Source organism: Pan paniscus, chromosome 5 (assembly GCF_029289425.2).
Source record: "Pan paniscus chromosome 5, NHGRI_mPanPan1-v2.0_pri, whole genome shotgun sequence".
NCBI classification, from domain to species: Eukaryota; Metazoa; Chordata; class Mammalia; order Primates; family Hominidae; genus Pan; species Pan paniscus.
The window spans coordinates 40,223,252-40,238,903 of NC_073254.2; the positions used below are offsets into that span (position 1 = coordinate 40,223,252).

Genomic DNA, 15,652 nt, shown 5'->3' on the forward strand with positions numbered 1-15,652 from the left:
AATGCAGTGGGAGCACAGAATGATGTAAATGGCCCCAGAAGAGACGCCTGTACATGCCTGCAGATACACTGTCCCCACTTAGTTGTTGAGACTGGTCCTGTGGTCCAGGAGCCAGGACTTGCATGGGGTTCTTTAACAACCATCCGCTGCTCTGTCCATTATGTGCTTTGGAGCTGATAAAGCCACCATCCCCCAAATGAGGTTAATGCCTTGTGGGGTTGGTAAATATCACTTTGTACACACCTAGCAAGAGACATAATATCTGTAGGTTAGGAGTTTCTGAAATTTTTCAAGCTGTAATTGTGCTTCTGCTTATAAAAAGCTAGACTGGATGTCTTAAGCCGTTAATATGTTGGCCTCATTCCTGCCTTATTCCTTTGCTATGAAGGCTTTTTATGTGTTTTAGCTTTTCTGTTTCTTTGTTTGTGAATGGTATCCCTCTCCCTCCCCTTTTCTAGTAATGCTGTTGCTTTATCTCTCTTCCATTCATATTTTTTTTTCTTTCTTTTTGCTGCATGGAGACTCTCTGCTGTACAAGTGTAAGTATTTTTTGGTGGCTCTGCGGTTTCTGGCTGTACTACTTTATATTCTTGTGCTCCATTTGCTTCTGTGCTGCCTGGCTGGTCTCCCAGGAGACTGTAGTGTCGTCGTCCATCTGCAGATCCTGAATGAAATAGGCAACAATTTAGAGACAAGATTGGATTTTGCAAGATGGTTCAGCTAGCAAAACAGGCGATGAATTTAAAATATCTCCAGCCATGTGCCTGAAAGCAAGCAGAGTGTTGATGAAGAGGATACAAACATTCAAGAGGAGACAAGTGCTTATTCCACTCATGTAATAATAACAATAATAAAGACATGATTACTTTTAAGATTTTTTTCCTGATTCTTGTCATATTACTTGTTTCGGGCCCGGGGTTGTAGAAAATCGACATTATGATTTGCTTCTTATATTAGGAGAACTTTCCTAATCTTCTTCTCAGCTGGTATTGTTATTTTTTCTTTCTTTCTACAGCCTTGGTAGTGGGGGGAAGTAATTATGGATTCTTGAACTTGGAGTGAGAGTGTTATTTATTATTCTTTGAGCAAATGTGGCAAAAACAAAGCACCTCTTTCTATTTTTATGGTGACTTAAGCAATTTGACTCTCATTTAAAAAAAAAAAAAGTATGTCTAGGAATTACATGTTAAAAGTGGGTTTGACAGGAAAAAAATGTTACGTTGTTTGGAAGGTTCCAAGATTAGTCTTTAACTTGTAGTAAAAGTAGACATATCTCAATTGAGCTATGTGCAGAATAGTTTAAAATTCATTATAAAAATTTGATCGAATGAGTACAATTTCAGAGTAATGTAGGCATTGATGCTTTTGGATTCTCAGAAAATAGAGTTGTGGCCTTTTTGTTCACAGTGTCTGCCACAATGGGGATTTATTGATGATTTGTGATGTTAGGACAAGAAAGAAGTCTGTGTTTAAGATTTTCCTGCTAAAATTACATTTAAAATAAGGGTTTAACACCCTTTTCCTCATACTTTTTTGGGATATGGGTTTTGAAAATTATACGTTATTGCTTGCAAGATGCATTTTTTAAGATAAGTTAATTTTGTCTAGGCCTCAAGTTGACAGTGTTAACCATTGATTGATGAGAGGTCCGTTTGCAGTATGTACCTCTTTTTTTTCAAACGCTGACCCCCCTTCATCTGATGGACACTTTGTGATTTCTCTGACTCAGAAAGTACTTAGGCATTAACAAATGTCAGGGAAAGGTCAATAAGGACTAAGAAACAGTTGGAAAAAATTGACCCTTTCATTTTGGTACAAAAAAAGAGAGCTAACAGTGTTAAAGAAGATGGTAAAGTCAGATTGTTTTCTTTTTCTGGGATGTAATTCATCAACCCAACAGTTGGGGAGGGGAGGAGGAAGGAGCGCAAATAAACCAAATTTCTAGACAAACATTAAATATTTGCTCCTAAATATACACTTAGGTGGATAATTATAGTACATTGTTATATTTCCTCTTGCTTTAGGTTTATATGTAATGGCATTGTAGGAATAAGCCAATAAGATTAAGGAAGTCCACATTTTCTGTAAAACTAAGGAAGAATTACTTCCAAAGAAAAGTAATAAAAATATGGGAGAAATGAGATTGAGTTTTTTTTTCTCTGTTGTTGCACTTAAATCCCATGAAGGAAAGATACAGAAGCTGGGTTGCCTTCTTAATACCAATTGTAGAAACTAGCCTGATTACAAATTCTATTTTAGCAAAAGACCATTGGCTCTGTGCCAAAACTTCAGAACTACAAGATATGATAGGTATAGATTTATGGGAAATGTAATTAGAAGTTACTTACCCTTGTAAAAAGCACACAAAGTAAAGGAAAGCAAGTAAAATACATTAGAGTGAGTTTTTCTGATATTCAAGCTTTCTATACTGGGCTTTGAAGCATTGGAAAACAAGACCAAGAGGAGAAAACTAGCTCCCCTTTGAGTGATATCAACCATCAAATTATCCTGATGATTTCATGTGTTTCTTAATTATGTCTATGAAATTAAACTAAGCTGAATGACCTATTCACAGATGGACATGAGTTTGCAAATGTGATTCTTTCTGTACATACTATATATTGTCATTTATTTTATATATACTACATATTTTTATATGTTTAAAATTATAATATATTTGAAATATAATTTTTATATATTTTACATTTATTTGGTATCATAAAGACTTTCATGATATGGAAACTTAAACCAGACTATTTTTGCCCATGAATACACTTCCTGTAAAATATAATCAAGAGTCAGGAAAAAAAAAAAAAGACATCTTCAGTCCATGCATTTTTAAACATCTTTCCTCTTTATTTGTGACAATCTAAATGAAATTGGCTAAAAATTATATCTGAAGCTACTTCTTGATTATTTTACCTACCATGATTGTGCACAAGATGGATAGAATACTGAAGAACTTGTTGCGACCAAACACAGCATATATTTTGATAGCTTGTATCTCGTGAGAATTATTTTCAGAGATTTCACTTGTGAATAGACCAGGCAGGCCACTAACTTCTTCAGCCAACTGCATGGCTAACTTTGGGGAGAACTGCCTTAAACTGGATTCCTTTCCATTTGCATTGAGTTAGCTGAGTTTTTATTGAACCTGCAAAGCCTGTTACTTTATAAATAGCTTTTCCTCAGTTTGTCTGCCTTTAACAAAACCTTGAAAAAAGCCAAATTGGCAAGTTTCATTTTGTATTTTAGGAAAACCAGTCTGGATTTCAATACAATTGCTAATCATTTTTTAATCTCCCTTTTCTCTCAACAATAAATAATAGCAAAATGATATTATTATTAAAACTGGCATAATTGTCAAAACTATAGATTTGTTTGCTTTAAAGATCAGTATCAGCCAGTTTCTCCTTGGAGCTAAAGAATGTTTTTCAATCATGTAGATTGTTTTTTTGAGGAAGCATTAGATGAAAACCTATTAAATGAAAGTATGCAAACTAAGTTCTTTCAGTTATGTTACCTCTTAGTTTATACACGTACCAGTTTCCTGATGTCAAACCAGTGAAAACATCCCTAACATCCATCCATCTCTATATGGGTCATGAATGATGTGGCAGGAAGGATGCTGGCCTGACCCTCCTCACTGGGTTCTGTCCATGGTTCTGCTCCTTCTGACACCATGAATGTTAGCCTTTGTCATCTCTGTAACTCAGTTTCATCCTTGGAGTTTATTTGTGTAGGTGATGACAAAGCTTCCCTCCGTCTTTGACATTTGTGTGATCCTATTGAGGGAGAAGATAGTGCCTTTCTGAGGGTTGGCTTTGCACCATAAACAGTTGACACCAATGCTAGGAAAGTGCTCTTCAGTTTTGGCCCTTGGTTTGAGTTTGGGTTTCATTTTTTAGAAGATTAACAGGATCAAAGACATTTCACTGAGAAGTGCCAGCAGATACAGATTTTTGAATCCTAGCACCTTTTCCTGGTCTTTGCCCATGAAGTAAAGATCAAAATCTTGGGGGCAAAATGTGAAACGAGAGTGCAACTACTTAAGTCATTGATGTGACACAGAAAGAGGTCAGGGTTGCTTACATTGATGTTACTGTGACAATGATCACTTAATAGTGTTTTCAGTTTTTCGTGACTGATTTTTACAGTCTTTGATTTTTATTTATGTATCCATTTTAACATCCTCTTATACAGCTTGGAATTAAATTCATTCATTGTTCTTTTCAGCTATATAAGTGGAATTCAACTGGTTAGGGATGAAACAAAAGAAAGAGGTTAGCTGTATCATTTGAGAAATTGTAAACATTTAGAAATAGTTTGGTCTCTTCAGTTAGGTTTTCAATCATCTTCTAAAGCAGAGAAACAACTACTGCGTTAAACAGTCGATCCAGAATGTTTCAGAAGTTTGAAAGGCAAGTTTTCTGTGGCTACCTAAGTGTTTTTTTTAAATTATTATTTCATTTCTAGATGACCCCTAAATCCAAAAGGAAGAGTATCCATAGCCGAATGCTGCGGCCTGTTTCTAGGGCTTTTGGTAAGTGTTTTGCTGCTGCCAATCATTTCCTTGGAACTGTGAAGCACCCTCAGCAAGACCTTAGACCATTTTAGGGATGTTCTTTATGGATGCACTACATGGGTAAATATTGAGAAAGAGTTCAGTGATCTGTGAATGTGTGTTTGCTATTCTATGCTAGACTTAAAATTACTTTTAGGAATTTTTTATCCATCTCTATGCATTAAGCTTTGGCCTTGGGCTGTTTTTTTGTTTTTAATTTTAGAAATGGAGTTTGATCTAGATAAAGCGCTGGAAGAGGTACCAATTCACATCGAAGACCCGCCCTTCCCATCCCTCAGACAGGAGAAGCGGAGCTCGGGATTTATCTCTGAGTTGCCCTCTGAAGAGGGGAAGAAGCTGGAACACTTTACCAAGTTAAGGCCAAAAAGGAATAAGAAGCAGCAACCCACCCAAGCAGCGGTAGGTGGACTGGAGGAGAGGCCCCATCTCTCCCACACCCTTTTCTTCTCTGGGGAAAGTTGGAGGGTCTTGCTAAAGTGCTTTGCACAAACATGAAAGCTATGGTTAAGGAGACTAGAAACTCTTTGCATGAGATATACAAAGTATCTCAACTTGGTGCTCAACAATTTTGGAGAATGAACAGATTGTGTCACTTAAATAAAACAACATAATTGTGGAGAAAACAATGCTGTAAAATTTCCGATTCTTCAGAACAGAGCTGCCCTTGGAAATCCTTAGATAGATAAGGTTTATCTAGGATAGGAAATCCTTATTCTAGATAAATGTCTCTAGTATTTTACAGTGTCTGGGCAAAAAAGATACAAGTACCCAAAGAATTAATTGGTAATTAAAAATTGTTTGATTCTGGAGTGCACACATGCATCCCCCACTCCACAAACTGAGGTAACTGAAGTGTTGGAGAAGAGCCCTAAGTGGGAGCCCCAGTGTGTGACTCTTGACATCCTCCTCTTTCTACTCCAGTAGAAGACTCAATTGTGTGTGCTGATGAGCCTTAATGTAGTTTACCCATGTCTCTCTCTGGTTAATGCCTTTTCTCTCCTTTATAGCTAAACTTCTTGAAAAAGTTTTCCTGTGCCAATTGTCTCTACTGTCTCTCTTCTTCACCTTCCTGTCACTCCACAGTCTACCAAAATCTTCCTTCTATATCTACCTACCCTTTAAACCACCCTCCCAAGGTCACTCCAGACCAAATCCTGTGGACTCTTCAGCTGTCCGTCATCATACTTGATGTTTCAGCAGTTCCTTGACACAGAAAGCTCTGTCATTCCCGACAGGAGATTTCCCGTTGATCTCTGAGTCATCACACTCTTTTCTTTTCCACTCACCTCTTCAGCAGTGTCCTTTCAGTTTTCCTGCCAGACCCATTTAAGTTTTTTATTGTCCGTCTGGGTGATATCATCTAACTCATGGTTTTAGTCTCTGTTGTTGACTGTAGATTTCTGGATATCCACTTGCCTCCTAAATTTGAATTAGTACCTTGGGCTCAAAAATTTGAAAGTTAGATCCCACCTTTCCTTATAAGCCTGCCCTTCTCATATCCCCTGTTTTTCTTGGGACATCATCAGTTGACAGGTTAGAAAGCTGAATACGACCCTGATCACCAGCTCTCCCTCTTCCTTCTTGCTAGGCTACCTCCCATCCTGAGCTCCAGCCCTCTAATGCTGCAGCCCTTTTCTTATTGCTTCCCCCCATCTCCTGGGCTGAGAACTACTTTCAAATTTTTTATATCTCTACTACGTCTCTGTAACTATCCACTTCTCTATACTTCTCTGTCCACACAGTACTCTGGGAAAAAGCCAGATCTATTTAGACCTCTGGCCATAATACATTATTTTAGGACTTACCTTTGTGTTACATAGTCCCTAAGGGAAAATAGCCTAGAGTATGCCAACCCTGTGAGTCCTGGCTTCATTGTGGACAAAGGTGAAGTCTCTCCAGAACAGACTGATAAGGTTGGGACATGCTGCCCCAAAATATGGCGCCTTGGCATTTGAGGAAATAGCAAAAGCAGGAAGGTCATTCTCATCTTCCCCTTGCCTTTCTCCCTTGAGGCAGATCATAAAAGCGTCATTCAACAAGTGCCCTCTGTATAGCCAGAGGAAAGAAATGTCCTTATCTCTGAAGACTTGGGGACAGAGGAAAGAATCTGAACAAACAGGCCTTACTAAGTGCCCCCAGGTTATTACCATTAGATCATAGTTATTTCTAAAGAAGGCAAGGCTTCTTCCAGGAAGCCCTCCTTACCCCTCCCACTGTGTTCCCACAGAGCTAGGGTCACATGACACCAGGGAAGTTTTTCTCACAGGCTGGTTGTGCACAGTGCACAGCCTGAGCAACTCTCCATGGAGGCCCCACCTCCTCCAGTGCCTGATGCTTACTCTGTCACAGCTCTCATCACACAGAGTTTTCTCAGCTTACTCCTTGTCTTTAAGTTCTGTGTAGGCAGGGCCTGTGATTTATTATTCATGGTAATATGCTCAGTGCTTACATTGGGTTTTGAATATAGTAGGGGTTCAACAATACTTATTGGATAAGTAGGTGGATAGCTGGAGACATAGATGGATGAAGGTCACAATAACTTACCTCCCTTGTTGATAATTTCCTCACTTTAGATCAGGCTTTTGTTGTGTTTGGTTAATTTCTCTCATTTGAATCCAAATAGCTTGATACTGTTTCAAAATACAAAAACATTCTAGTTTGTTGTTTTCTAATTTACTGATTTTTAGCTTTTTTAGTCCATTATTACATATTCTTATAGGGATATACTTACCTTTCTCTTTTTAAAATAAGGGAAATACTTTTGTAGATAGATAAAAAGACAACCCCCCCCCACCCGCCTCCCGCCCAACAACCCACACTTCAGGTTCTAGGATGTTACTGAATAAATGGTTTCTCTATGGCTCTTTCCATATGGAATAACACTAACAATATAACTTGTCTGCGAAATGGCTTAAGTTTATCCTTGATAAAACTGGTGACTCATGGAAAGAGATAATCTTATGTACTTTTATCTTTTCTTTTCTTTTTCTTTCTTTCTTTTTTTTTTTGAGACAGGTTCTCACTCTGTGACCCAGACTGGAGTGCAGTGGCACAGTCATGCCTCACTGCAGCCTTGAACTCTTGGGCTCAAGCAATAACAATCTTCCCACCTCAGCCTCCTGAGTAGCTGGGACTACTGGTGCATACCACCATGCTTGGCTAATTATTTAAATATTTTTTTTTGTAGAGATGGGCTCTTGGTATGTTGCCCAGGCTAATCTCGGAACTCCTAGCCTCAAGCTACCCTCCTGCTTGAGCCTGCCAAAGTGCTGGGATTGCAGGCATGAGCTACCATGCCAGCCTTTTTTCCTTAAATGTTTGAAAAACAGAAAAGAAAGGAAGGAAGCTGTGGCAGAGTCCTATGTGAGGTGCATACTAGATATTGCAAGGGAGAACAGAGAATTTCTCATGTATCACTAGGTTTCATGGCTGAAGCACCAGTAACAAAAGACAGGTCAACCAGAGAAAAGCATAAGAGAATTTATTTAATGTAAGTTTTATGTGACATGGGAACCTTCAGAAATGCAGACTCAAAGAAACAGGAGAAACCTTTGTATTTTTATGCTAAGTTTGATGAAGTGGATAGTTACAGAGAAGTAGGATTAGACAAAGGGGGTATGATCTAATGGTAATAAACTGGGGCACTTAGCAAGGCCTGTTTGTTCAGACTCTTCTCCCTCTCCCCATGTCTTCAGAGACATTTCTTTTATCTGCCTATAGGGAGGGCAGTTTCTCGAATGAAACTTTTATGACCTGCCTATAGGGAGGGCAGTTTCTCGAATGAAACTTTTATGACCTGCCTCAAGGGAGAAAGGCAAGGGGAAGATGAGAATGACCTTCCTGCTTTTGCTATTTCCTCAAATGCCAAGGCACCATATTTTGGGGTAGCATGTCCCAACCTCATCAATCTGTTCTAGAGAGATTTCACCTTTGTCCACAATGAAGCCAGGACTCACAGGGTTGGCATACTCTAGGTTGTTTTCCCTTAGGGACTGTGTAACACAAAGGTAAGTCCCAAAATAATGCATTATGGCTAGAGGTCTAAATAGATCTGGCTTTTTCCCAGAGCACTGGTGGACAGAGAAGTATAGATTAGCACACCTTTACTTGAGTTCATAGTGAAAATATATTACCTTATGATATCACGCTGCTTACAATTTCCAAAGTGCTTTCATGTCTAACAGCCCTGTGAAGCTGCCACACAGGCACCATTATTTAAATTTTTCAGGTAAGAATGAGGAGGCTGTGGCTTACTTGTATTATTAGTGTTTAGTAAGAGCAATTATTAACAATTATCGTTGTTTTTCTTCCTAGGATTCAGTAAAATCAGTTCATCCAAAGTCTGTCTTAGCTTTTCTAGAGTTTGTCTCTGAACCCTAATGCCTCAAATGAACTTTTCCAGGTGTCAGAATTGTCAACGCCAAGGCTGAGTTAAATGCCAGCATGCCAGTTTCTTCCAGGCCAAACATGTTGTAATGACCGATTTTTATGCCAAAAATGTGCAAATAGATATTTATGTAAAATGAAGAGTAGATAACCTATTTTTTTTATTTATTTTTATTTTTTAGTATTTATTGATCATTCTTGGGTGTTTCTCATAGAGGGGGATTTGGCAGGGTCATAGGACAATAGTGGAGGGAAGGTCAGCAGATAAATATGTGAACAAGGGTCTCTGGTTTTCCTAGGCAGAGGACCCTGCGGCCTTCCGCAGTGTTTGTGTCCCTGGGTACTTGAGATTAGGGAGTGGTGATGACTCTTAAGGAGCATGCTGCCTTCAAGCATCTGTTTAACAAAGCACATCTTGCACCGCCCTTAATCCATTTAACCCTGAGTGGACACAGCACATGTTTCAGAGAGCACGGGGTTGGGGGTAAGGTTATAGATTAACAGCATCCCAAGGCAGAAGAATTTTTCTTAGTACAGAACAAAATGGAGTCTCCTATGTCTACTTCTTTCTACACAGACACAGCAACAATCTGATTTCTCTTTCCTTTCCCCACATTTCCCCCTTTTCTATTTGACAAAACCGCCATCATCGTCATGGCCCGCCCTCAATGAGCTGTTGGGTAAACCTCCCAGACGGGGTGTCGGCCAGGCAGAGGGGCTGCTCACCTCCCAGACGGGGCAGCCAGGCAGAGGCGCCCCCCATCTCCTGAACGGGGCGGCTGGCCGGGCGGGGGCCGCCCCCCACCTCCCTCCCGGACGGGACGGCTGGCCGGGCGGGGGGTTGCCCCCCACCTCCCAGACGGGGCGGCTGCCGGGCGGAGACGCTCCTCACTTCCCGGACGGGGTGGCTGCCGGGCGGAGGGGCTCCTCACTTTTCAGACGGGGTGGCCGGGCAGAGACGCTCCTCACCTCCCAGACGGGGTGGCGGTCGGGCAGAGACACTCCTCAGTTCCCAGACGGGGTCGCGGTGGGGCAGAGGCGCTCCTCACATCCCAGACGGGGCGGCGGGGCAGAGGCGCTCCCCACATCTCAGACAATGGGCGACCAGGCAGAGACGCTCCTCACTTCCCAGACGGGATGGCGGCCGGGAAGAGGCGCTCCTCACTTCCCAGACTGGGCGGCTGGGCAGAGGGGCTCCTCACATCCCAGACGATGGGCGGCCAGGCAGAGGCTGCAATCTCGTCACTTTGGGAGGCCAAGGCAGGCGGCTGGGAGGTGGAGGTTGTAGCAAGCCGAGATCACGCCACTGCACTCCAGCCTGGGCAACACTGAGCACTGAGTGAGTGAGACTCCGTCTGCAATCCCGGCACCTCGGGAGGCCGAGGCGGGCAGATCACTCGTGGTCAGGAGCTGGAGACCAGCCCGGCCAACACGGCGAAACCCCGTCTCCACCAAAAAATACAAAAACCAGTCAGGCGTGGCGGCGCACGCCTGCAATCCCAGGCACTCGGCAGGCTGAGGCAGGAGAATCAGGCAGGGAGGTTGCAGTGAGCCGAGATGGCAGCAGTACAGTCCAGCCTCGGCTCGGCATCAGATGGAGACCGTGGAGAGAGAGGGAGAGGGAGAGAGACCGTGGAGAGAGAGGGAGAGGGAGACCGTGGAGACAGAGGGAGAGGGAGAGGGAGACCGGGGAGAGGGAGGGGGAGGGGGAGGGAGAGGGAACCTATTTTTAAAAAAGGAAACTAGGCACAAAAATTTAACCTTAGATCAAACCACAGTCATTTTGAGAACAATGGATATAGATATTTTAGCTATATGTTTTTATTCCACCTCTACCACTCCAAAAACAAAAACAAAGATTTTTTTTAAATAACAAGAGCTAGAATGTTTCTTTCTTTTTTCCTTTTTACTTAATTTAAGTAGATAAAAGAATTCTTAAAAATTACATTATAGCTGCTTAGCCCATAGAATTTAACCTTCTACTGTAGTAGTAAGAGCAGGATGCTAGGCTTAGCCAGTGGGCTCTTCCACTCCCTGGCAGTGTGTGTCTGGACAGAGGCTTGTGGGTTTTTTTTAAAAAACCTGAGCCAACTTGTTTCTAAATACCAGCATTGCCTACGTCGTTGAGTTGTCATAAGAAATAAATAGGATAAAAATACGCCATCCTTTACTTAAAAACATTGTTGTTCAAAGCTAGTATTTCCATTTTAATATTATCTTTACAATATAAATCTTATATTTGCTTTTGCTTTTGTACCCATTCTCCCTTTTCTACACTTAAATGGAGGAGGAAGAGAAAAAAATTCCTGGAAACCGATTTAATACCACACTCATTTACCCTCATTAATTCAAAGGGATTCTTACCCATGTTTACTAAGAAACAAATTAACTAACTTTACATACAATTTTATTCAAAAATTATTTCCTCAGTTGAATTGACTGTCAGAAAGTCTTTGCTTTTGGGAAAAGAGCATCACATGGGTAATCTAAGAGTGGAAATCCCATTTTCTCAGGTACCAGAATGTGCCAGCTACAACAGAGAAAAGGGGGAAAACGTGTAGTGTACAGTGAGCCCTCCATATCCACACATTCTGCATTTGAGATTCAACCAACTCTGGATTGAAAATATTTATTTAAAAGGCAATAAAAAAACCACAACAATAAAAAAAATTATATAAATTTTAAAATACAGTATAACAATTATTTACGTAGCATTTACATTGTATTAGGTATTATAAGTAATCTAGAGATTATTTAAAGCACTCAGGAGGATGTTTGTAGGTTATATACGAATACTATGCCATTTTATAGCAGCGACTTGAGCATCTATGGATTTTTGTATCCTCAAGCGTCCTGGAACCAGTCCCCCTCGGATACTGAAGTTCAGCTGTATTAAGTGGGGTAACACTAGCTACTATATGAGATAAACCTTTACTATGTTAAATCTCTGATATTTTGGAGTTTATTTCTTGTTCATATCATAGTCCATTATGGGTATTTCTGGCCAGGGGACACTACAGTTGTCAGGGATCCAGGCTACTTTTACTTTGTGGCTCTACCCTCCTTTTTGGTCCCTCAAGTCATATGCATTCAGCTGGAGGATGACATAAAGCATGAAGGTTCATACCTCTGAGGTTTTAAGGGCCAGGTCCGAAAGGATGAGCTTCACATTCATCTGAATACCACTTTCCAGAACTTGGCCACGTGGCCACCTAACTGCAGGTGAGTATTCTAACCACGACACCCAACAGGGATGGAGGCATGCTTATACTCACTCATCCACTGCCAGTTAGCTATTGCTTCTTTCTACTTTTTCCTAACATAACTATAGGTGACAAGTATTCCCTTAAGGAAAAATCATTGAAAAATTTGCATAGAGGAGTGGAAAGAACACTGGACTGGGATATAGTGCTGACTCTACCACTAACTGGAATAATCTCCTAGTGGAAGGAATTTTAAAGATTACTCAATATTCAAGGGAATATGAAGCCCAGGACAGATACCTGATTTGTCCATGATCATTCTCTGAAATATTATTACCATGCAGTGGCTTCACTTTGTGTGATAGGTCAGTATCAGTCAGTTTGCCATATATTCTCGGCATAGGGCATAGCCCCACACTAGTCGGCCCAATGATGAAACAAACCAACTCAAATTAAAATGGACTAACTCCTGGGTAATAGGTTTTCTCCTGTATGCATTGAATCATGGTGTCATAAGGCTGAAAAGGATCTTCAAGTCATCTTGTTCAGTCCCTCATCTGGTGCTTAAAAATCCCTACACAGCCATTGATTGGCCATTCCATCCACAATGACTTCTTTCTCTGAAGCTGCCATTTTCTTAAAGCTCTAATTATTAGCAAATTACTTTTTGTGTTGCTAAAACTCTTACTGTATAGCTTGAACTTAGCCATCTTGTTTCAGTCTTCTGGAGTGGCACGTGGTAGCCAAGTCTCTTCTACTTAGTAGACTTAACAATATTTGTGGGTCAAATCTTAATTCTTCAGCTCTTTCGATGTACTTCATATGAAATTGTCTAGAATCCATTTACAAGTCTTGTTACTCTGTTCTGATTAAATTGCAGTGTGGCACCCAAGACAAAATAGAGTACTTTAGTAAGATCTGCCATATCGCTTCTCTCCTTTTATTTATTTATTTTTGAGACAGGGTCTCACTCTGTCACCCAGGCTGGAGAGCAGTGGTGCGATCTCAGTTCACTGCCACCTCCCCCTCCCAGGCCCAAGTGATCCTCCCACCTCAGTCTCCCAAGTAACTGGGATTACAGGTGTGCACCACCACACCTTGCTAATTTTTGTGTTTTTTGTAGAGACAGGGCTTTGCCATGTTGCCCAGGCTGGTCTCAAACTCCTGAGCTCACACGATCCACATGCCTCAGCCTCCCAAAGTACTAGAATTACAGGTGTGAGTCACCACACCCGGCCCATTGCTTCTCTCCTTTTAAATAGGAAACTTCTATTTATTCAACCACAGGTTGCATTCACCTTTAAAATGGCTATATCATCCAGGTGACTGGTATTGATCTTATTCTCAGGCAAGGTCTATAATCTGTTTTTATACACATATTTCAGACAGAGAAAAAGGGGGTGCATGCAGCAGGGAATCTAAACTACCCGGAAGTCCTAGTATACTTCCAGTTGCATCTTAATGGCCAGAAATGAATCATATTTCCATCCCCAGCTACAAGAAAATCTAGGAAGATAAATAGCCAGTTGGTCACATCAATACTCCAATAAGTCAGGGTTTTGTTATTGAGTCAACAAGAGCGAATAGACACTAAATAGACACAAAGCAGTTTCTGCTGTAATTTATTCAGTTAAGAGACTTTTCTTCTATTTTGCTAATTTTGTTTTGGAATGAATGGTAGTTTGATTCTTTTTTTTCGGTATTTGTTGAGACTGATAATTTTTCTTTTTTAATGTGAAACTTGGGTGAATTTCAACATACTTTTTCTAGTGTTATAACATTTTTAGTCATGAGTTTTTGCTTTGTTTTAATACACTGCTAGGCTTTGTTCGCTAATATTTTGTGAGAACTTTTGCATCTATATGCATAAATAAGAGAGACTTAACATGTTTATTTTTCTTGTCTAAACCATCCATCTAGTTTGGCTTTCAAAGTTATACTATCTTCATAAAATTGATTGGGAAGCTCTTTCTTTTCTCCTATTCTCTGGAACAGTTTACATATAATAGAGATTGTCTCTTCCTCTCCTGGGATGCCATCTGGGCCCTAAGTGTTGTCTATATGCTTGTGTGCATGTGATACTTGTATGTAGATAATATTACTAAGGATTTTATTTCTTTTGTCATAGATCTGTTCAGGTTACCTAATTCTTAAGATCATTTTGATAATTTATATATTTTTAAGGTATCTTCCATTTAGTCTAATTGTTCATTTAATTGTTTATAGAATTCCTTTAAGTTTTTAATTTCTTATACTGATAGCTTTAATCTCTTATATAGCTATGTCCCCTTTTCCATTTTAACATATTTTTAATGCCTTTTCTCTTAATGTTGTCATCTCTTTTATTAGTCTTTTTCTAAGAGTCAACTGTTTTATCAATCCCCTCAGGTTCATTAATTTTTTTCTTTTATTATATTTTCTTCATTTTACTTCCTTTGGGTTCCTTATTTCTTGATTGCTTAGCTAATTAATTTTCCATGTTTTTTACATTCTAATATATGCACATAACATTCCATGATTATTCAGTTCACTAATTAGCACTCCTTGGTATATCTGTTCAAAGAATTACTAATGCACCTAATTGTCCTTACTTCCTGCCCATTCCTCTCCATCTAGCCAATGAAGACATTGTGAGAGATTTGGCAGCTGCCGCATCAAAATCCAGGTGCACCGCCTACTGTCTTTCCCTGGTGTATTCACTGTAATAATCCTGGCAGAGGGAAAACAGAGGGTGGTCTGAATTGTCTTTAGTCCTCATGATCACCAGCTTATTTTCTCAGCATTCACGAGTTATCCTTTTAGCACTTACACACTGGAGGTGCAAAATCTACCTTCTTTATCAAATATCAACAACAGCGATTCCTGATTTTATTTGTAAAAGCCTTTCTCTGAGTGCAAATGCAGTGGGTTCTGGCCCCAGGCTCACGGCTGAGGTTTTTGCTCCCTCCTTTTCCAACAGCTGTGCTACGCTTTTCAGTCTGAAATGTATTCTCCTTGACAGAAAAGACCAAAAGCAAATGGGATTTTGAGAACTTCTGATAACCGTTTGTCCTTTCCTTTGCTTTTGTTAGAAAAGGAGCTGAAACAGCATGTACATTTGACCTTGAACCCTTTTGCAAACTACATTTCAATTCAGTCTTCAGTTTTTCTACTGCTCTTCGTGTAGGCTGATGCCACCTCCTGCTTCCTTTTTAACAGATGCATTTTAAACCATGTCTCATGGAAGATCTCCCAGTGATACTGGACTTCTCTTAATCTGTCTGCTCTCTGTCTCTTTATCTCTAAAATGACAGGGTTGGACTGGAAGATCTGTAGGGGCCAGTCCAGCCCTAAAAGCTGGCCTGTCCTGCAGGAAAGCAAACTGTTTTGTTCAGCTCTGTGCCTCCATCTCTGAAACCCACTGATGTACCCCACATCCCCAGAGAACCTTTTGTGCTGGCTGTGACTTCTGTTTCCAAGCAGGAAAAGAGTAATTTTT

At 40.3% G+C, this 15,652-nt stretch overlaps 1 protein-coding gene across 16 annotated transcripts in view; it reads left to right on the forward strand.

Moving 5' to 3' along the window:
- Positions 1-15,652, forward strand: part of CARMIL1 (capping protein regulator and myosin 1 linker 1) — a 340,777-nt gene that overhangs the window by 296,615 nt on the left and 28,510 nt on the right. For 10 of the 16 annotated variants that reach the window (XM_063605168.1, XM_063605169.1, XM_063605172.1 and 7 more), the window contains 3 exons: positions 522-539; positions 4,477-4,543; positions 4,788-4,984. In XM_063605168.1, the coding sequence (XP_063461238.1) occupies positions 522-539; positions 4,477-4,543; positions 4,788-4,984 (282 nt within the window). The remainder of the gene's footprint in view (positions 1-521; positions 540-4,476; positions 4,544-4,787; positions 4,985-15,652) is intronic. The other 6 variants (XM_063605170.1, XM_063605173.1, XM_063605175.1 and 3 more) reach the window with 1 other exon arrangement.